The 20,750-nt window shown below is 43.4% G+C and overlaps 3 protein-coding genes across 3 annotated transcripts; all 3 read left to right on the plus strand.

Annotated features, from left to right (window-relative positions):
- The first annotated feature begins 955 nt into the window (after positions 1-955).
- On the plus strand, positions 956-11,417 carry LOC120667238 (kinesin-like protein KIN-13A). Its single transcript, XM_039947317.1, has 12 exons — positions 956-1,472; positions 3,434-3,667; positions 3,787-3,960; positions 4,050-4,154; positions 4,843-4,920; positions 5,814-5,895; positions 8,068-8,230; positions 8,828-9,163; positions 9,274-9,492; positions 9,581-10,181; positions 10,261-10,326; positions 10,770-11,417. The coding sequence occupies exons 1-12, from the start codon at positions 1,305-1,307 to the stop codon at positions 10,950-10,952; spliced, it is 2,409 nt and encodes an 802-aa protein (XP_039803251.1). The 5' UTR covers positions 956-1,304; the 3' UTR covers positions 10,953-11,417.
- A 657-nt stretch (positions 11,418-12,074) lies between these two features.
- Positions 12,075-15,508, plus strand: LOC120667239 (serine/threonine-protein phosphatase PP1-like). Its single transcript, XM_039947318.1, has 4 exons — positions 12,075-12,416; positions 13,147-13,706; positions 13,805-13,996; positions 15,074-15,508. Exons 1-4 carry the CDS (start codon positions 12,215-12,217, stop codon positions 15,086-15,088), a joined length of 969 nt encoding a protein of 322 aa, XP_039803252.1. The 5' UTR covers positions 12,075-12,214; the 3' UTR covers positions 15,089-15,508.
- Positions 15,509-16,436: 928 nt separating this feature from the next.
- On the plus strand, positions 16,437-20,125 carry LOC120667240 (U1 small nuclear ribonucleoprotein A). The gene is made up of 5 exons (XM_039947319.1): positions 16,437-16,620; positions 17,345-17,517; positions 17,976-18,069; positions 19,040-19,131; positions 19,642-20,125. The coding sequence occupies exons 1-5, from the start codon at positions 16,512-16,514 to the stop codon at positions 19,930-19,932; spliced, it is 759 nt and encodes a 252-aa protein (XP_039803253.1). The 5' UTR covers positions 16,437-16,511; the 3' UTR covers positions 19,933-20,125.
- Positions 20,126-20,750: the final 625 nt, after the last annotated feature.

Consider the following 20,750-nt stretch of genomic DNA (forward strand, 5'->3'; position numbering starts at 1 on the left):
AACAATAGCTTGCAAATAGCAATATTGATTCCTATTTGCACTTTACCACTCGATGTCTCGATCCATCCATATCTTCATCTACACTCTCTAAACAAACAAAAAAATTGTATAGTGTTGGTCTCCTATCTCTGATGACCTTCTTACTTGGAGTTCTACTAGGGAGAAGGGGATTCGCTAACTGTTTTTTTTATGTGTCGTCTCTCTATTCCGTTAATTTGGGACCACCTCTGTGAGAAAGAATAGAGGAGTAGAGATATTCCGTTATCATTTTGTAATTTTATTATTTTAGTATCATATACTTGTATTTTAATATATACTTGAAATTTAAGGTCCACAACGTTGTGCTTCTCGGTTGGATGTCTACCTTTTTGCTTTTATCGAGCATAAAATAAAAAAATCGCATTTTTGTTCATTCACACGTTTCTCTCCCTCCTCTATATAAAAAAATGAGTGCTGCGTCCTAAAACAAATTGCCACAAAGTATATCGATCAAATCTCACGATTGAGCCCGTCTCACAACATTTTTGCCTTATATTCTAGTATATCTGAAGACTGAAGTTGAAATAATTCATTTTAATTGTTATTAGCCTATATAAAAAATTGTCCTAGCTTGCAACCTCACCACTTGGTGTTACGTGGTGAATAGTGATAAACACTACCCGATGCCACCGTAACACCTGTTATGATGGTAGTAACCAAACCACTAATGACACTCAACATGTTGATATAAAATAAAAAAGAAGCCGGCCATCCTCTTCCCCAAGTGAGCAAAGCCACAAACAAGTCCTTTTCAAACACAAAAGTTTCCAAAATTCGAAACAAAGCAACACATTATTCCTTGCCGAAATTCTTACTCTTTTTTTTCTTTGTTTGCATAATGGAAATACTTCGACAACTCCATTTTGCAGCTACCTTTTCTCACTCTTAAAGCACTTTCTCTCTCACCAGCGAACCCATTTTGGAGAGCGAGGAAAAGAAATAAAAAAGTGAAACCAGCCAGCCAGCCAGGCCAGCGGCCAGCCACCCGAACTCTCTCTTCTTCCTCTCCTCTTCCCCCAATTCCCATTCCCAATTCGCCCTCCTCAAATCCGGCGCCCGCATTCCTCAGCCCCCCCGCAGATCTGGGATCCGCCGCCGCCGGATCCCCCGCCGCCCGCGACGCCTCGGCACTCGCGTGATCCCGCCACCCAATCGCCAAGTTGGCGCCCCAGCGGAGGTCGCAGCGCCTCGCCGGCGGCGGCGCGGGCTCCGCCGCCGCCGCCGCTTCATCCGCGCAGCCACCAAGGGCCGCGAGTCAAGGCGGGATGGGTGATTCAGGTGACGCCGTCACGGCGCGGTGGCTGCAGTCCGCGGGGCTGCAGCACCTCGCGGCGTCCTCCGCCGCCGGTGGCAGCGGCGGCGACTACCGCGGTGGCATGGCTGGACTTGGCGGCGCCGGCGCTGGAAGCATGCTGCCCAGCCTTCTCATGCAGGTGAGGTTCCTATCTCTGTCGGGAGAAAATGCGTGATCTAGCTGTGGAACGCGGATCGCAAAGGTGGCGTGGCGTCTTTGGTGCGCTCTAGCGCCGTGTGTTCGGGATCGGAGTACAGTCGAGACGACGCGTTGGAATCTCACGATTCGCTCTAGGGTTTGTTGCTTTGCTTCGAATTGATCGGATTCAGCTTGGTTTGGTCTAGAATTTGATTCTGTTGTCCGGTGACTTCAGCATGATTAGAATCTACTCTCACAAGCGTTTGCTAGGACTTTTCAAGGCTGATTAATCCAGAATGGTGTTGAGCTGTAAGACAAGGCCTGCACGCTCATGAGATTTTCACATTAATTTATGGACAAACCCACATTATTGAATTGGGAGCTAGCTTCAAATCTTTTATCCAATTCGATGATAGACAAATGCTTATTTCGTTCCAGCTTTCAGTTATGCAAGTATGCAATGCATAGTCTGCTGTAGTTCTAAACGGAAGGGTGGAAAACAACAACAACAACAACATAGCCTTTTTTCCCAAGCAAGTTGGGATAGGCTAGAGATGAAACCCGAAAGAAATAAGTTCAAGGTTCAGGCACATTGATAGCTAGTCTCCAAGCGCTCCCATCCAAAGATATCTCTTTAGAGATATTACAATCCTTAAGGTCTCTCTTAACCGACTCATCCCACATCAGTTTAGATCTACCTCTACCCCTCTTTACATTATCGACCCGCTCAAGAACCCCATTACGCACCGGCGCCTCAGGAGGCCTTCGTTGGACATGTCCAAACCATCTCAGCCGATGCGGGGTAAGTTTCTCCTCAATTGGTGCCACCCCGACCCTATCCCGAATAACTTCGTTCCGGACTCTATCCCTCCTTGTGTGCCCACCGGTCATTAAAATGGAATCGAGGAATTAATCTTTGTTCTTTATGGTTCATTCAGGCCTAGTTATTAGAACCGGACCGGCCGGTCCGACCGGTTAAACCGGGAACCGGAGCCTTCACCGGTCCGGTCCGCCTAAAAGATCGGATGTGCAACTGAACCGGGATAAACCGGTTGGACCACCTGGTTTTTAGGTAAAACCGGACTTCTGAGCTGCGGTTTGGGCCGCCGGAGAGCCGCTACGTGGGCTAGTGGGCCGCCACCTGGACAGCCAAATGTTGCTGGGTAAGAAATATGCGCAAAAATAGGTGGGGGAGGGGTTCGAACCCTGGTTGGAGTGTTCCCAACAGGTGGAGCACACCGCTGCACCACGCTAGAACTTGTGATATAGTAGAAAACTTATTTCTATTTGAACCGCATTAGACAGGTGGTTCAACCGGTTGGACCAATGAACCAGCGAACCGAGAGACCGAGCGGTTCGACGACCGGTCCGGTCCTAATAACTATGCATTCAGGTGGCAGTTTCAAATTCTTTTGGAATGCCTTTGAGATCATACTCCTGTTGGGAAGTTATTTGAGAAATAATAAGAGATTATCTCTTGATTCATCTGTCTATGTTTGTTATATTAGAAATAGCATGTGCCATTTTTTTTGTCTCCTGTTCATATAAAAGGAAGTTCTTACTGACTGAAGCAAGAAATGTTCATGGAACTATTGCAGAGAACCATGTATGCTCACAGCCTCACATCATATAGCATATTGGCTTTGTTAAGGAAATTCCCCAATATCATGCTAAGGAAGTTGGGAAACTCTTCTTACTTGAATGCAGTATTATTGTTGTATTGTTAACGAGCGCCCAGTATAAACTAGAAATTAAATTCAAACACATATACACATGTGATATAACTAAACAAATTCTTCTTCTTTTTTCCCAATGCCGTTTGCTTTAAGTATTGTATGCCACCACATAAAAGTATTATGCTTTTCCTAGTGATAGGATATTTACATATGTATATAGTCAATATACTCTCTTTGACATGCCATTGCATAGCTGATGGTTACTATTACTATTATTGTTTGATAGGGCTATGGGCCACAATCAATTGAAGAAAAGCAGAGACTTTATATGCTTCTGAGAAGCCTAAATTTTAATGGAGAATCTGCACCCGGATCAATGTCTGAGCCGTACACACCAACGGCTCAGAGCTTTGGTGGTGGAAACTCTGTAGAGAGTTTTTATTCACCCGAACTTAGAGGTGACCTTGGAGCTGGCCTTCTAGATCTCCATGCTATGGATGACACTGAGCTACTGTCTGAGGTATATGCCATGAAAATATGTGCGATTGCATGATCTATGTACGAAAGCAGCGTTTCATATTGATTCATCAGTGTGAAGTCTCCTCATTCGGTCTATTATAAGCTTATTATGTTTGGCAGGATGTAGCATCAGAACCATTCGAGCCTTCCCCCTTTATGCCAAAGGAAATTGATGATGAGGATGAGGATCTGACATCAGGGAGCCAGCAAGTCCCAGTAGATAATTACGGTTTGGTGACCAGTGAAAAAGAGAGCACTGCTAGAGAAAATAATGTAGCAAAGATTAAAGTAGTGGTACGTTAATTATGTTCAAGTCATTCATATGTTTGTGCCGACTGGTTAATCTTGTCATGCCTGACTTAGTTTCATCACCACATGCTCAGGTAAGGAAGAGACCGTTGAACAGGAAGGAGCTATCTCGAAAGGAAGAAGACATCATAACTGTGCATGATTCATCATTTTTGACAGTTTATGAGCCTAAGCTAAAGGTATCTATGGATCATCTTCAGGAAGTTTTGTTGTGCTCATATAACTACAACCATTTGTTTAGTTCTTTTTTGGTTATTTACATGTCTATGCAAGTCAATCCGTTTTATACTTAAATGTCTATTTATGCATTAGATAGTCAATATAGAGGTACTCTTTTAACTCTTTGATGGTTGTACTTGATCACTGCTGCCAGTACACTCATGTGTTAAGGTCCTGTTTGTTTCAGCTTTTAGATTGTAGATTGCAGCTTGCAAGGCTGTTACAATCTGCCAAGCTGAAACAAACAAGTCCCAGATTGCAACAATCCACATGCCGCGATGTTATAATCCATCTGCTTCCCCCCAGCTTGCCAATTGTAACAGCCTGCAAGCTGTAATCCACATTATACAAGCTGAAACAAAAAGGGCCCTACTCTGTTACTCATTTACTGGCAGTCAAATTTAATTATGTATCAAAAGGTGGAATATTGATACTTTTCCATGCTTACTGTTTTACATAGCTACCACATGGGTACTAGGTAGACACAACTTTGGTGATGTGTTTGTATATTTGTGATGTGACCTGCCTGTTCCCTGTGAATGGGCAGGAAGAGTCTGAGCATCTTGGTGTAACATGTTCTAATTTAATGATAACTTAAATATTTTATCCTAGCTCAAGTTGTCTGCTAACATATTCTTTCTACTGAAGGTGGACTTAACAGCTTATGTAGAGAAGCATGAGTTTTGTTTCGATGCTGTCCTGGATGAACATGTTTCGAATGATGAGGTATTGCTCCTTCTCTTGTTGGTCGAAGCTGCTGTCCTTGATTATTCTGTGGCACCCGGCACCATGTAGTTACGGATATGGACTATTCGGATTAAGACACCAAAAATTCGATGACCATCCTGTTAATTAATCAATGGATGATAATTTGAATTTCACTGAGAAGATGACACGATTGGCCAATAAATGTCAAGGATGGATTCCTTTGTTCAAACTGACAAAGTAGTAGCACCAGTTGTGTTTAACCTAACTACAATTTCTTTTTGTATCAGTTAGGATTGCACTAGCACACCTTTCAGTTATCCTTAATCCATGGATATAGATAGAGAAAAATCATAATGAGCTAGACATGAGAAATGGCCAAACCATCCTGAAGCTGAGTGATTCTTTATTCACTATTGTTGAAGTAGGCAACATGCCTGCATTCCTCAGGCCTGTTTCTCTCCCAAAGTGCTCTCTCTTATGCATGTTGCTGTGCCTCATAATCAACATTTTTCTGTCTTAAATCTGAAGCGTTCTAGCCCCTGTACTTCTGCGGTGCCGCAGATGCTTCAACTTGATGCCCAAGTATGCTTCTTGATTGATGAAAGGCCTATCTGGTTAAGTCACTTGCCTCATAACCAATTTGAAATACCTGTCCAAATGCCTGCCCTTCCCATTATGACCACCAACTCTGGTTAATTGTGAACAAATCCTTGTTACTCCATTTTTCTCATCTAACTGTATAATGACAACGATTTGATTCTAAATTGATGGCCCTAGTTTTTTTGGCTGCAGGGTTTTAGTCCATAGTATCATTTTTCTTATGACATTTGATGTTTCTCCATTATTGTGCATAGTGTATATTCTCAACAATCATCATTGAATTTTTATTGTCTACCTTATGGGATGAACAGGTGTACCGTGAAACAGTCGAGCCCATAATTCCAATTATATTTCAGAGAACGAAAGCAACATGTTTTGCTTATGGCCAAACAGGTTAGTTCTTACAGGCATATAGAAAGTATATCTTATACATTATATTTTTTTTACGCATAAGTGAATTGTGGTTTCTGATAGTTTCTGCTGATCATGTCAATATCATACTGCGACCTTTTTTTGTCATTAGTATACTGCAATTTTCCTTAAGTCTTGTTTACCTTAATGCTCTATATGCTTACACAAATAACTAATCATGAGCTCTAAGTTCAGTCACTGAACTTTAAATAATGCCCCTTTTGTAGGAAAGGTAGGATGCGTATAATGTGGTCGATGTATTGCATTGAGCCCCTAGGGTGAATATATAGGAGTACATGGCTTGGAGGGCAAGTAGCCTCTCCTAGAGATAAGGTTATCCCGGGATTACAATCAATCCTAAACTAACCATATTCGGAGTTGCCTAATATACTCTAACATCCCCCCGCAGTCGTAGCGGTAGCAACACGAACGGTCAGACTGGAGAACAATGGAGACGTATCCCCCTGCAGTCGGAACGCCGGTGCGAAAGCTTTGACTGGAGACTCATGCAGATGATAGCCCTTTAGTGCCGTAGTAGCCGAAGTCGAGGTGGACGTGGTCGAAGCCTCGGAGGGGGCGCGGGTCGAAGCGTCGTCGAGGTGCTCGAGTACACAAACTCAGCAGTTTCTTGCCGAAGACAGCAGCAGGACGGTGCGGCGGATGACGATGGTGGACGGCGCGGTTTGTGACTTAGGTCACGCTCAAGACAGGGGTGGCGACGGCGCAGGTTGCAGCAAGTGTCGCGCTCAAATCAGGGGTGGCGACGACGTCTTCCTTCAGGAACATCGGCGGCGATGTCCGCGTGAGAACGGCTGGAGGCGCGGAGGTGGATCGAGCGCCTGCTTGACGAAGATCGGCGGCGAGTGGCGCCACCGCCTGAAAAGGTGACGACACCGGTAGGGTGGCTTGATCACGAACATCATCGCTGCAGCCTGGAGGGCGCAGCAACAACCTCGTCCTTCGGGAGTGTCGACGATGAACGGCGACGAACGGCAGGGCGACGCAAACCGATTTTAGATCGGAAAAGAAAAAATAGCAGCAGCATCAAGACGAACCTGCGGGTACATTCTCGGGTGCACCAAGTGATGCCCTCCCAAACCTTATCCTCATCCGCCTGTTGGCCAGAGGACAAAGGAAGGAAGGGGCAAAACAAAGGGGGCGAGACCCGCCCGCGAGCGAACTCAACTGGGCGGGGAGCAGCCCGAGCGGCTCCTCTGCTCCGGCCGCGCAGCAGCCCGACGACCCCCAGAGGCCGCCCCCGCAGCCGCGACCTTGCGGACGGCGGCGTGGCGCTGAGGGAGGAGGGGAAGCATGCCCGCGGCGGCGCGTTGGAGAGGACCGGTGGTGGAGGGCGGCGGCAGCGCTGCGGCCCGGCGTTGACATCAATTGGCGGTGCGGTGGCCTGCCGGCCCCGATGGCGCAGTGGCCTGGCGTCCCCGCGGTGGTCCTCCGTAGCCACGCACTCGCGCTCATGGCAGCGGTGTGGCGGCGCTGGTAGGAGTCGGGGCGCCTGGCCTAATGCGCGGGAGGGGCGGGCAGATCCGGATGCGGAGCCGTGGGGGACGACGACGCAGAGGCATGCAGGCCCAGTGGCGCCTCCATGGCGTTGTGGTACCCGACGGGGACGTCGAGCGGCGCCGCCAGGGAAGAGGTAGGTCCTTCTGCTGTGCTTGACGATGACAGGCACGACGGATCAGAGGGATCCGCCGGGCATCCTACGAGGGCGCTGCCCCCGGCGGAGATCGATCTCCCTGGGGGCGGCGCGGGTTGCAGCGGAAGCGGTGGCGGCTAGGTCAGGATCTAAAACCTAGGCGTCTGATGCCATGTAGGAAAGGTAGGATGCGTATAATGTGGTCGATGTATTGCATTGAGTCCCTAGGGCGAATATATAGGAGTACATGGCTTGGAGGGTAAGTAGCCTCTCCTAGAGATAAGGAAGGTTATCCCGGGATTACAATCAATCCTAAACTAACCATATCCGGAGTTGCCTAATATACTCTAACACCTTTGTTGATTGTTGACCTTTTGATTACATCCCATATAGTAAATTGAAACATCTTAGGTTGCAATTCATTTGCTTTTCAAGATCAAGATTGTTTCTACCTTCTCTTGTATGTCTTATCTCGTATGTCTTATCATCTAATTCATGAACAGGCAGTGGCAAGACCTACACAATGCAGCCTTTGCCTCTGAGAGCTGCGCAAGACATGGTTTGTCTTTTACATCAACCAGTCTATCGGAATCAGAATTTTAAGTTGTGGCTTAGCTATTTCGAAATATATGGTGGGAAGCTCTTTGATCTTCTATCAGACAGAAGGTTGGTTATTGCATTTTTTTATATGGTCATGTCAGATACGTATAAACATTTAAAAATTGCATAGCTTTTTGTCTGATTTTCCATGGCAACACTGTTCTTTTATGGTTTTTATGTATCGAGTGTCAAGATGTCACATTATATTTCTTCCCCTTTCTTTTCCGGGTTGGGTATGGGTGAACTTGTGGATGTCTACGCTTGTTGATCTTGAATTGATGATCTCTGCTGGGAGTGTTGAAGCATGTGCTCTACCTAAAAGTATCTATTCTTCATCAAAACATAATCTGTTGTTGCCTTCAGCCTTATTTTCTGCGAAGTCCATGTTTTGGATAGGTCAAAATGTTGCTTTATGCTTTGGTTGTAAAAGTGCATTTTTGTAGGTTTACAAAGCATCATTAAAGTTCTCTTTGTTGTAGCCTACATTTTTCATCAATTAATCGAAGGAAATTTTCATGCCTGAAATAATAGCACTACCTTTTGGGATTTTAGAATTTAACTTAGGACCACATTTGTTTAAAATCTGGGCCAATGAATCAATTTTGGGATGCGATACCCAAATTATTTTAGTTGAACTGAAAATTCTTATCTTTTCTTTTGTAGGCAACTACTCATGAGGGAAGATGGCAAGAAACAAGTTTGCATTGTTGGCCTGCAGGAATTTGAGGTTTCTGATGTCCAGGTTGTCAAGGAATATATTGAGCGAGGAAATGCAGCGAGGAGCACAGGGTCAACGGGGGCAAATGAAGAATCGTCAAGGTCACATGCTATTCTGCAACTGGCTGTGAAGAAGCACATCGTTGTCAAAGATACCAGGAGACTGAGAGATCGCGATGCTAATGAAGCTAAAAACACAAAGGCTGTGGGGAAAATATCGTTTATCGATCTTGCTGGTAGTGAGCGTGGTGCTGATACTACAGATAATGATAGGCAGACAAGGTGTTGCTTATGTCTCTGTAAATTTGCACCCTTTTGTTGATCTATTAAGTTTCCTTTGCTGTCTAATTTTACTGTCACTTATTTTAACCATCACCTTGTTATCATATCAGGATTGAGGGAGCAGAGATAAATAAGAGTCTGCTAGCTCTGAAAGAATGCATTCGAGCTCTTGATAATGATCAGATACACATTCCTTTTAGAGGAAGCAAGCTTACTGAGGTTCTTCGTGACTCATTTGTTGGTAACTCTAGGACGGTGATGATTTCTTGTATTTCACCAAATGCAGGTTCATGTGAACACACGCTGAATACCTTGAGATATGCTGATAGGTACTTCATTATGTCCAAGTGATACACGCCATTCGATTATTTCGAAATGGTTCCTGTCTTTAACTTACTTTCTAATAATAAATAACAGGGTCAAAAGTCTTTCAAAGAGTGGAAACACAAGAAAAGAACAGCCCACAGGGCCAACTAACACTTCTAGTAGGGAGTCTTCTTCAGCACCATCATATCCATTACCTGCTGAAGCTGAAGAACTTCCTAATCAGAATCAAGATAAGAGACCTGTTGATACTCATAGGAAGGGCACTGAAACTTTTACCTCCAACCCTTCTGTGGAGCCAGACAGAAATTCCTTTGGTATGATTCCAAGTTATTCTAATAGGAGAGAAGAAAATGGTGCAGCATCTGGTTTCAATGATAGGGAGAGGTATGATTTGAAGTCCAGCCAAACTGGTTACACTAGTAAGGCACAGAATTCAGCAAACACCCAAGAAGAGGAGAAAGTTACAAAAGTCTCTCCTCCTCGAAGAAAGGCATATAGAGAAGACAAATCTGATAGGCAGAGCAACTATGCAAAAAAGGATAATGGGCCTGAGACAGGTCGGGCTGGGTATAAAACGCAGCAGGCAAAGCAGCCACAACAGCAGCAAAGGCCACCATCTGCTTCAGCTTCCTCGAGGCAATCTGAAAAGGAAAGTTCTTGTGATGATGTGGAAATTGATGCAATTCTTGAGGTAACAAAAATTTATGAGTACTGTTGTGTTATTTGATCTTGGATCAAGCTATGGCGCTAAACATTCTTTTGTATGATAGGAAGAGGAGGCTCTCATTGCAGCTCACAGGAAGGAAATTGAGAATACAATGGAGATCGTACGTGAAGTAAGTCTAATTTCATCTACTAAATGATATCATTCTATTTCTTAGATGCGTAACTACATTGGTCTTGAGGTATACTGTTTAGGTCATGATATTATGATGTGGACTTATTGCTGTTGGTGTAGCCCTAGGACAAAATGTTAGCTAATTTAGTACATATAAGTTCATTGAATCGCATGGGGAGGGAGGCCTAATATTAACCTTCCCATTTGCTGTGATGAAAAGTTTCCATTTATCGATGGTCTAGTATTTTTTTTACACAACTCTGGGGGAGTTCCCCACACTGTGTTTTTCTTTTATATAAGAAACAAAACATGATGGATGAGTGTTATTGAGTACATTTCAGCCTTTCCAGTTTGTTCTTAAGGTGGCTGGTTAAAAATACAGCACTTACAATGTTATTAGTTTTGACCACGTTGCTGAAACATGTGCATTATTTATCTCAGGAGATGAACCTTTTGGCAGAAGTTGATCAACCAGGTAGCCTTATTGACAATTATGTCACACAGCTGAGCTTTCTGCTCTCACGCAAGGCTGCGGGCCTGGTGAGCCTCCAAGCTCGCTTGGCACGTTTCCAGCACCGCCTCAAAGAGCAAGAGATCCTTAGCCGCAAGAAACCTTCCAGATAATACGATCATCAATGGCTCTGGCATTTTGCCTGGTCATTCGTTTACTTGGATATCAACTGTGGTCCACTAGCTGTTTTTCTCCCGTGGGCTCTAGTATGGCTGGATCAGAGCAAGGTGATGAAAGAAGACACATGGGGAGTGGCTTAGGTTGGGCCGGGGCGTACCGTGCTCCTGGTTGATATCATCTGGACACTTTGGGTTTTTCAGGGTTGATGACCAGTTTGGCAGTCCCTTTTACAGTTGGCCTGCTTGGGCGTGTTATTTTTGGCGGATGCATGGCTTGCCTTCTTTGCCTTTTCCTCTTTTCCCATTTTGTATGAGAAATTGTAACTGTTGTTTGCAGATATCAGTGGGCCGGTTTTTGCCGTGGGGCTTTTTGTGGAAAACAGATACATTGTTGTATATTCATCACTGATATTATTTGCGTCGAGGAAAAAAAAAGGATGTGTGTATGGTGAAGAACTAGCATTAATAGCATTTTTTAGACTCATATATACTCACAAGTCACAACCACAGAGCTACACTCGGTTTGAATTAAGAGCAGGTAGCAACACATGTGTCCGTTCAGACCATTTAAATCCATCTCTCCTTCATACCTGCTCCAATTCCACGCAATCAGGATGGTTGATGCTAATACTGCAACTGGCTTCAAAACTACCGTGATTGAGTTGACGTGAAGGTAGGAAATTGCAGAATCTCAGTGTGCAAGAAACAATTCAATCATGTACAGGTTAGACAAATGTATTGGAAGTTTGAAACCCCACGAAACTCCTATGTTCCAAATGTGACCAGAAATTTCAAATGGTCTGATAAAAAAAGAAACTGCAAATTGCAGACTATTTTTTGATGGATTGCAATTGTGGATCTCGATTTTTTTTTTGAAAAGGTGGACCTTTTTTTTAAACTGAAAAGGTGGACCTCGAATTGTACGAATACGACCTTCGATGTTTTCCCCTTATTGGCAGAGAAACATACACCCGCAAACGGCACAATAGGAAATGACAAAACGGTTGGAGAAAGAAAGACCCGCCTCGTCGATCTGAGTCCGTTCGTCAGGGAACCAACGGCTGATCCTCCTTCACGCGGTTTTGAACACTTCAGCTCCAACGATTTGTTCGGTTCGTCGACGACAACCTCCATTTCCTCCCTCCTCTCCCTCTCCTCGCTCTCTCTCTCCTCCTCACACTATCTCTCTTCCTCCGCCACAGGCCACACGCCGCCGCCGTCCCGTCGCCGGGGCACGAAGGGGGGACCGCGGTAAGATGATGATGACGCGGGCCCCGATGGGGCCGATGGAGGGCGCGGCGGTGGACGAGGTGGTGCGCCGGCTCGTGGAGGGCGGCCGCGGCGGGCGTCAGGTGCAGCTTTCGGAGGCGGAGATCCGGCAGCTCTGCGTCGAGGGAAAGCGTGTGCTCCTCTCCCAGCCCAACCTGCTCCGAATCCACGCCCCCGTCAAGATCTGCGGTAATCGTTCGCCGCGCGCTCTGTCTGTCTCGGCGTTTGCCGCCTAATTCCTTTCCCTTCTCGTTTGGGATGCCCGCCTGATTCCTCCGCCCCTCGGCGTCGCGGGTTCCCCGATGAATTGGATGGGGAAGGGTAATTTCGGTCGTGCTATTTTTGGTTTCAAATAGAAATGTTGAATCGTAGTGGGAATTGGGTCCAGGATTAGCGCGGTGCTCAATCAGAGGATTAAACTGTCGTCTGGATAGCTGGTTAGTGCTGCGTTTGGGTTTGGCTGTCTGCATTCCATACGTGTCCCGTCTGCAAGCCTGAGGGCATGGGACTGAATGATGGAATCATCAATCATGGACAAGTTGCCAGGAGTAATGATGTGTGGTTAGGTAGGACTGTAGGCCACGAGAAATGCAATCGAGTGGCCGTGCCCTTCTCTGTTCTATCTGGTTAGGATGATGTTTTGTCCATATTACTCCATGAAGAACCTTCTTTGCCAATAAAACACAATTCTAGAAAAATAACATTACCAGGCACTTATGTCTACCTGCTTTATTCCTGATCGTTTAATGATGTATCCACTGAGAGTCAGTGTGAGTTTCAGTGAGGTGAACTCACCTGTGCGGTTGAGAATTATGTTGGCGTAGGGGTGTAGAACTCCTTTCCAGTGCGTTTATTCTATAAACTCATCTATATCTTTGTACGCAATGCTTCCGCCTTATCAACTGTGGGGTTTGTGCAGGTGATATTCATGGCCAGTTTGTTGACCTTCTGAGACTGTTCGATTTGGGTGGTTACCCTCCAGCTTCAACTTATGTATTCCTAGGAGATTATGTCGATAGAGGAAAACAGAGCTTGGAAACTATATGCTTGCTGCTGGCATACAAAATCAGGTACCCTGAAAAGATTTTCCTGTTGAGAGGGAACCATGAAGATGCAAAAATCAACAGAGTATATGGTTTCTACGATGAGTGCAAGAGGAGGTTCAATGTCCGGCTGTGGAAGATATTCTCGGATTGCTTCAACTGCCTTCCTATTGCAGCAGTCATTGATGACAAGATACTGTGCATGCATGGTGGTCTCTCACCTGAATTGACTAGTTTGGACCAGATAAAGGATATTGAGAGACCAGCTGAGATTCCTGATTATGGTCTCCTCTGTGATTTGCTTTGGTCTGATCCTAGCCCAGATGGAGAAGGATGGGGGGAGAGTGACAGGGGTGTTTCATGTACGTTTGGTGCAGATAAGCTTGTAGAGTTTTTGGAGAAGAATGATCTCGATCTTATTTGCCGAGCTCATCAGGTTTGTGAAAGTTTGTCTTCTGCATGTTTTCTCACATGTTTTTGTTCACTGTGATCTTTACCTGACACTGCTAGCATATACATCATCAATGGCCCTAGGTGGTTGAAGATGGCTATGAGTTCTTCGCACAACGGCGATTAGTGACGATCTTCTCTGCTCCGAATTATTGTGGAGAATTTGATAATGCGGGTGCTCTATTGAGCATAGATGAGAGCCTAATGTGTTCATTTCAGATCCTGAAGCCAACTGATATGGGTCCACCACATGCTAGAAAACAAATTCCAAATAAGGTAAATCATCTGCCTTCACATAGGATTAGTATTCTGTTATAAATTTAAAAATTAACTTACTGGAGACAAATGTTTATTATACCCTTACCATGTTAGCTAGAGGTCTAGAACCCATGCTTCTTCCCTTAATGACGTAATGAAAGAACATTTGAAGTTCCAGCTATTAGCTGATGTAAAAAAAAATCAAATTATTAAGAAGGATGATGTGGACTATATCTTCTGTTTTTTAATTCTAAAATTCTTCCATAAAGAATCGATTCACTCGGCTAAAGTTTTCATGAATGGATAATAGCTTAATGTACAAAACTTATAATGCTTAATAATTACATTTGACACCATGACCCTACTATTAATGATATTCATAAGGAAAGCTTAGGTATGATTTTCCTCCTACCAACAATTATTAATGATGTCTTCTGCCAATACTTTGAATAAGGATGGAGATTTAATTACTACAAGTTTTCCTTTAATGAGTCTTTTTCTCAGATAATCAATTCCATCTTTTTTACCCCTGAGATAGCCAATTCCATCTCTTTCCACCTCATGACACATCCTTTGATGACAATGTTTGTATATGTCAACATTAGGGATTCTTGTATAGCTGTGGGCTTATGAAAAAAAAAACTTTATTCATAGTACTGCATTAGTTCACTTGTGTCTCAGCAGTTGTGTGTAGTCAGAGAACAATAGGGGTTAGTAGGTTACTGTTGAGTACCCATCAAAGATCTGATAGATCCAGGACTATATGAATATAGTTTACTTCATTCTAGTTTGCTTGGGGCTATATTAAGATCAGTAAAATAGTAGAGTTTGCATACATTATATCCCTTCTGAAATTGTCTATGTAGATCAGTTAACAAGTGACCATCAAATAGCTACGTGTGAACCACCAAAAGGTGCAAAGAACAATTTGACTCCCCATTGGATAATTTTATACTGATTAAATTATCATGGCAACAAAAGAAGCACTTTATGATTCTAGTACTTGTTTATGTTCAAACCAAACTGTACTTTCCGTCAGACGCATGAGTTGAAGGCAAGCTAACTGATTACATCACTCTGTCTTCCACTTTACAGCCAGCCAGAGGGTGAAGCCTTTTATCAGCAGTACTTTCGGTCCCATCATCGTCAGTCAGCTCAAAGGGGGTGATCTATTGTTTGGATAGTTGGATCCACCAGGGCATGTCATTAGACATCCATCAGCCAATCCCCTTGAACTATCCTTTATCTGTGTCTTGAGTGGCAGCTTGGCTGTAAAGGATATTATGTACAGCATTAGGTTGGATTCATCACCATATGTTCTTGTTCTTGTCCTGCCAGCACAGAACCTCATTGGCAGCATGACATCCAGTAGATGTTGGTAGTCTTTATTTTTCTTAGCTATGTCATGCATTTTTTTTGCACCCTTTGTGACTTGATGTATGGTAATATTATCTTTACAATATGTAGTTGTTGGAGGAAAAAAGCCTGCACAATTGTTTCCATCTACAGAATCATTCTTTGTACCTTTCATTTCTTTGCGGATCCGAAAGCTGGAAATGCCATTTCGATGTCATGCAAGAGAAGGATTGTGTGTTGGTTGGTTAACTACGGCCCATTCAAGAAACATTTTTGAACACATATTCTATTTGAAATGCTTTTTCTGTCTCCTGAAGAAAATTTGGTACCAAATATCAAGGTTCGTTGTATGGTGAGAGTTGCTCAAATTTGGAGCGATCTATGCAAAGCTGTCATGTCACAGCACAAGTTGGTATATTTAGGTGACCCAAATCCAAAGGAGCATTTACTTTTAATGAAATAATAAGGTGGGTGCGATTAGAAGGTTGTTTAACTAGTACTGTACTAGTTCAGACAAGTAATTAACAACTATGGTAGTTTTTAGAGGATTTTAGCTTTGCACTTAGCAGTCCAATACTCTAATATCCAACATTCCAGCCGGAAGCGCCTTGGGCGCGTTTAGTTCCCAATTTTTTTGGGAAAGTTACTGTAGCACCTTTTCAATCGAAGATTGGGACTAAACGTGATTTAATTATAAAACTAATTATATGGATGGACGAGAAATCGCGAGACGAATCTATTAAGCCTAATTAATCCGTCATTAAAGGTTGGTTACTGTAGTACAATATTGTCTAATCATTGCATAATTAGGTTCATTAGATTCATCTCACGATTTTACCCGGGGATTGTGGAATAGGTTTTGCGAGTTATTCACATTTAATACTCCAAATTAGTGGTCAAACATTACAAGTTAACCTAACGAGTGAAAAATTTTGGGAACTAAACGGGCTCTTTGTTTTTCGGTTTGGGGATGAAAAGTTAGCAATGCAATTCAGACCTCCGGCCCAACAAATCGCTCCACCCAGAAAGCCCAATGGGGGCCCAATTGATATTAACCACCAGCAAAGCCCAACCCCCCTCCTCCTAAAAAAAAAGCAAAGCCCAACACGGCGAAGAGGCGAGGGGGGAGAGAGAGTTCTCGAGCTCGACGAGCGCCGCGCGAGGAGAGAGAAGGAAGATGAGCGGAGAGGCGCCGGCCGTCGGTGGCGGCGGAGGGGAAGCGAACGGCATCCCGCCGAACGTCACCATCTACATCAACAATCTTAACGAGAAGATCAAGCTCGATGGTACCCTCCCCTCCCTCCCTCCGTCGCTAAACCCTAGGGATTTATCTCGATTTTTCTTTAGTTTTTGCGCCTCCGTCGGGAAAATTGCATCTCTGCGGGTTGATTTTTAGCGACTTGCTCAAGGCGGCCGGCAATGGATATCTGTGTGACGTTTGCTACTAAAGCATTCGCCGGAGACGATGGTCGTAGGAAGGAATAGGAGACGAGGATGGTTGGATTGCGTGGTCTCCCCTTTATTTACTAGCATATTGGAATAGCTAAAACCCTAGAGGAGCTAGGAGTGTTGGTAGCCCTTGTTTAGGCTTTCTTTATACAGCAGCTTGGTTTGATAGCTGTGATGTGGTTTGGTGTTGGTGTTGGTCCATGGATATGTGAGTTTTGTGCCCAGCTAGTCTGAGCTATGGGATGGTCATGGACTCCTTCAGCTATTTGTGTTGAAACTTTGAAGTGTGGATTTAGTGGTTTCCTGTTGAATTGTGTTGGGTAAGCAATGTTTACTTATTTTGCTGCTGAAGTTTTGGGCTTTGGTGGCTATAGAACGCACTGTTGTTATGTTCATATTCTTTTTTGATATACTTGCTACTGGAACTGAAATTTCGGTTCAATTTGGAACCGAAGAAGAGGAGCAACTACATACATTTTGCACTCATGTTGGCGTTCTGTTCAACCTTAGCTCTATCCTATATTTTGTTATAGCTGACAATTATTTCTGAAATCCTTACAGAACTTAAAAAGTCCCTCAACGCTGTTTTTTCCCAGTTTGGGAAGATTCTTGATGTGCTTGCTTTCAAGACTCTGAAGCATAAAGGCCAAGCTTGGGTTGTCTTCGAAGATGTCGCATCAGCAACTGAGGCTATAAAGAGGATGCAAGACTTTCCCTTTTACGACAAACCTATGGTGAGTTCATCAGTGAAAGGTGTCTGCGAGCTTACGTGTCCCTTAATTTGTTTGCTCTACAACTTTGCTGCTGTGTCATGCTGTCTTTGGCTTAGAGGGCAGGTTTATTGGGTTTGTGAATCTCATGCTGAGAAAGAAGATATACTAGCCCTCACACTGTTTCTGCCATTCTTAAGGTTGTAATTTTTAATTCTGTGTTTATCTGTGCAACCTCCAAGGCCTGTGACAAATAAACTATTTTTTAAGGCATTGTTCTTTAATGGTTTTGCTCAATTGATTCTTCTTAGAAGATAATCCTAAAAAACATGCCTGTGCATGTTTTGGTTACACTTTTTAGCTGAATAATATGGTTCAGAAATGTCTTTTCATCTGGTAACTGTATTGCATTTTGGATCCAAGAAACTATGTCAATTGTGTATTTCTATTTGCTTTACTCAAATCTTATTGTCTGAATTCAGAGAATTCAATATGCCAAGACCAAGTCGGATATTTTAGCAAAAGCTGATGGCACCTTTGTCCCTCGAGAAAGAAGGAAGAGGGTTGATGAAAAACGTAAGATGCTGGCCAACATGCCTTTTGTATTACATTCATTGTTTAACTGGTGTCCTGTCTGTTGGCTAGCACACCTTTTCATTTACATTAGTTGTTTAACCGATGAGGTCGTGATCCATGTTTGCTTAGTTATTAATGTTTTTGCCCTTCCATGTACGTTGATGTTCACCAATCACCACTTCTGTTGACCTGGAGATCAAGGATTTAAGTTTAATTGATCCGTCACATATGAAGACTTAACACTGAATACTTCAGTTGTACTTCATAAATACTAATCAAATTTAGTCTGATGATTGATTTTCTTACACATATGAGTGTTTTGTGGGATAAATATGTGTCATGACTCATGAGGTGTTAATGTCCTTGTAACATGTTTTTCTAAAAAATGTTGCTTTTCCTCTTTGTTGTGGGACAAATGATGTTGGCAGTTCAGTGTTAAAATTGTTAGAATTAATCAAAGTAATGAGGTATCAATATTTCTTGTGGTCTTTCTCCATTACAAAGCTTTGTCATATGATAACTGATAACAACTCTCAAGCTATTAAAAAAAATGTAAATAGTAGGATATTTCCACCCAAATCAATGGTTGCCTATTCCTTTTATACCAATAGGGTGATGAAATGGCTATTTGATTTCTGTAATGAGTTCTGACAAATGCCCTTTTCTGTTCCAACTTTACTATGAACTTACAATTGCCAGTGCGTATACTAGGATGTTATTTACGATGTAAATATAAATGAAATAGAAGTATTTGGGTCAATGAGGAGGCTTTCTTCCAACCTGAGAATAAGTTAAATGTTCTGTACACTAGACACAGCCTTACATTTACATACTCTTGAGATTTGAAAGAACTGCTGCTGGGTGAACTTGTGCTAGATAAAGATATGGTTATGGGTTATGGAAACTTGGCTTGCCTTCCTCTATTCTTTTATGAGAGCAAACCTCATTAGTTTTTCTTATTTCTTTGCAGCTGAAAAGAAGCAGAAGCGCGAGCAGCACCATGATGCTAGTCAAATTGGCATGGGTGTAAATGCCTACCCTGGTGTTTATGGGGCTCCTCAGGTGAGTATTGTAGAATAGACTAGAATCATATTTCTGCTTGTTGTGTTTTCTTGACTCGTGCTAGATGTTGCGCATGTCACATGTAAAAGTAGGCCCTTCTCTTTGGATGGTGAAGGCTTGTGCAGTTGTGCTCAAAGCCCTGGCCCTCTATTGCACATGTTTGAGCATGGGTGCTAAGATCAACACATCTTAGAGCTGTTTGTTCACATACTGTGTTTTTACAGATTACTGCTCATAATTTAATACTATATGGCAAATAAATTTCCATGCCTGTGCATGATCCAGATTCTCATTGCACTGTGTTAGGAGAATTTGTCAGGCAAAGTATTGAGTGGTGATCTGAAATAGCTTGAGTTTCAGGCATGATGATGTTCTAGCTCTTTATGCATTGCATAATATTATGGATATAAAGCCCAGCAGTTGGTGCAATTATCTTTATTCGTATGTACTGTGTTCCTCCGTTACTTGATATGATGTCCTCCGCTTACACGACTTATTTTTCTGTACCAGCTCACCCAGTTGCCGGTAGCTGGAGGCCAGAGAGTCATGATGCCAGAGATTATTGTACCAAACAACATCCTCTTCATCCAAAACCTGCCACATGAGACAACCCCCATGATGCTGCAAATGCTCTTCTGCCAGTACCCTGGCTTCAAGGAGGTTCGGATGGTTGAGGCAAAGCCTGGGATCGCTTTTGTGGAGTATGGAGACGAGGCGCAGGCCACCGCTGCCATGACCCATCTTCAAGGCTTTAAGATTACAAAAGAGAACCAGATGGTCATCACTTATGCGAAGAAGTAGCGAACTCGCGAGCTGTATTGACTTGATGATTGAAATGTTGTATCTGGAGTTTTGCGCAATTGGTAGATCCCCTTGGTTTGTTAGGTAGACTCCATCTTGGACAACCTGTTACTTGTGCCACTTCAGCAACAGAGATGAAATGGAAACTGCCTTTTCTCGCTCGTGTAATCAATGTAGCGATTGATCCGCTGAATCTGGTATTTGTTTGGAGAAGTAATGCTCCCCAACATACTGCTGCCCATGAGGTACTCTAGTTCGCCTACGTGGAATTTCGAGTGAGGACAGTATATCTGCCATAGAATGCAATGCACCTGTCTAAGTTACTGGATCATGCATTCTCTTTCCTGAGTGCATCAGTATCTAATCACAGTGCGGTTGAGATGTCCACCTGACATCGCGACGTTTTATTAGGAAGTCTGGTATAAAATGTAATGAGGAGATATCCCTATCTGTCTGTCTCTATCGCTGCCTGTCTGTGCGTGCGTGCATGTACAAAGTTGCATGACAACATTATTCTCATCAAGTCCAAATGTTGCCTAACCTGAAAGAATGTATTGGTGTAAATTGTGATGAGATTGGAACAGGAGGAGAGGTTCCAATTTCCCAGCACACTGTCTTCAGTTCCACGGCCTACCCAAAGCTCATAACAGTATTTCTCATGTGCTCCATTTCTATGGGTGCAAAATGATGATCCTTATGTACACCTCCAACCTTTTTTAGTTCAAATATTCATGCCACCCTCATATGTATTTCTCATGGCTCTTATTCCATACAAGTGCTGTTATCAATAACAATAATAAGGTCATATAGATAATTAA

Source organism: Panicum virgatum, chromosome 3N, assembly GCF_016808335.1.
Source record: "Panicum virgatum strain AP13 chromosome 3N, P.virgatum_v5, whole genome shotgun sequence".
Lineage (NCBI taxonomy): Eukaryota > Viridiplantae > Streptophyta > Magnoliopsida > Poales > Poaceae > Panicum > Panicum virgatum.

Excerpts from the sequence above, each read along its gene's own strand:
- LOC120667240 (XM_039947319.1), top strand. The coding sequence starts at position 16,512 with ATGAGCGGAGAGGCGCCGGCCGTCGGTGGCGGCGGAGGGGAAGCGAAC. Across the intron at positions 16,621-17,344 it reads CGAGAAGATCAAGCTCGATG|AACTTAAAAAGTCCCTCAAC; the intron begins GTACCCTCCCCT and ends AAATCCTTACAG. Across the intron at positions 18,070-19,039 it reads GAAGAGGGTTGATGAAAAAC|CTGAAAAGAAGCAGAAGCGC; the intron begins GTAAGATGCTGG and ends ATTTCTTTGCAG.
- LOC120667239 (XM_039947318.1), top strand. The coding sequence starts at position 12,215 with ATGATGATGACGCGGGCCCCGATGGGGCCGATGGAGGGCGCGGCGGTG. Across the intron at positions 12,417-13,146 it reads CGCCCCCGTCAAGATCTGCG|GTGATATTCATGGCCAGTTT; the intron begins GTAATCGTTCGC and ends GGGTTTGTGCAG. Across the intron at positions 13,707-13,804 it reads TTATTTGCCGAGCTCATCAG|GTGGTTGAAGATGGCTATGA; the intron begins GTTTGTGAAAGT and ends CAATGGCCCTAG.
- LOC120667238 (XM_039947317.1), top strand. The coding sequence starts at position 1,305 with ATGGGTGATTCAGGTGACGCCGTCACGGCGCGGTGGCTGCAGTCCGCG. Across the intron at positions 8,231-8,827 it reads GATCTTCTATCAGACAGAAG|GCAACTACTCATGAGGGAAG; the intron begins GTTGGTTATTGC and ends TTTCTTTTGTAG. Across the intron at positions 10,327-10,769 it reads CAATGGAGATCGTACGTGAA|GAGATGAACCTTTTGGCAGA; the intron begins GTAAGTCTAATT and ends TATTTATCTCAG.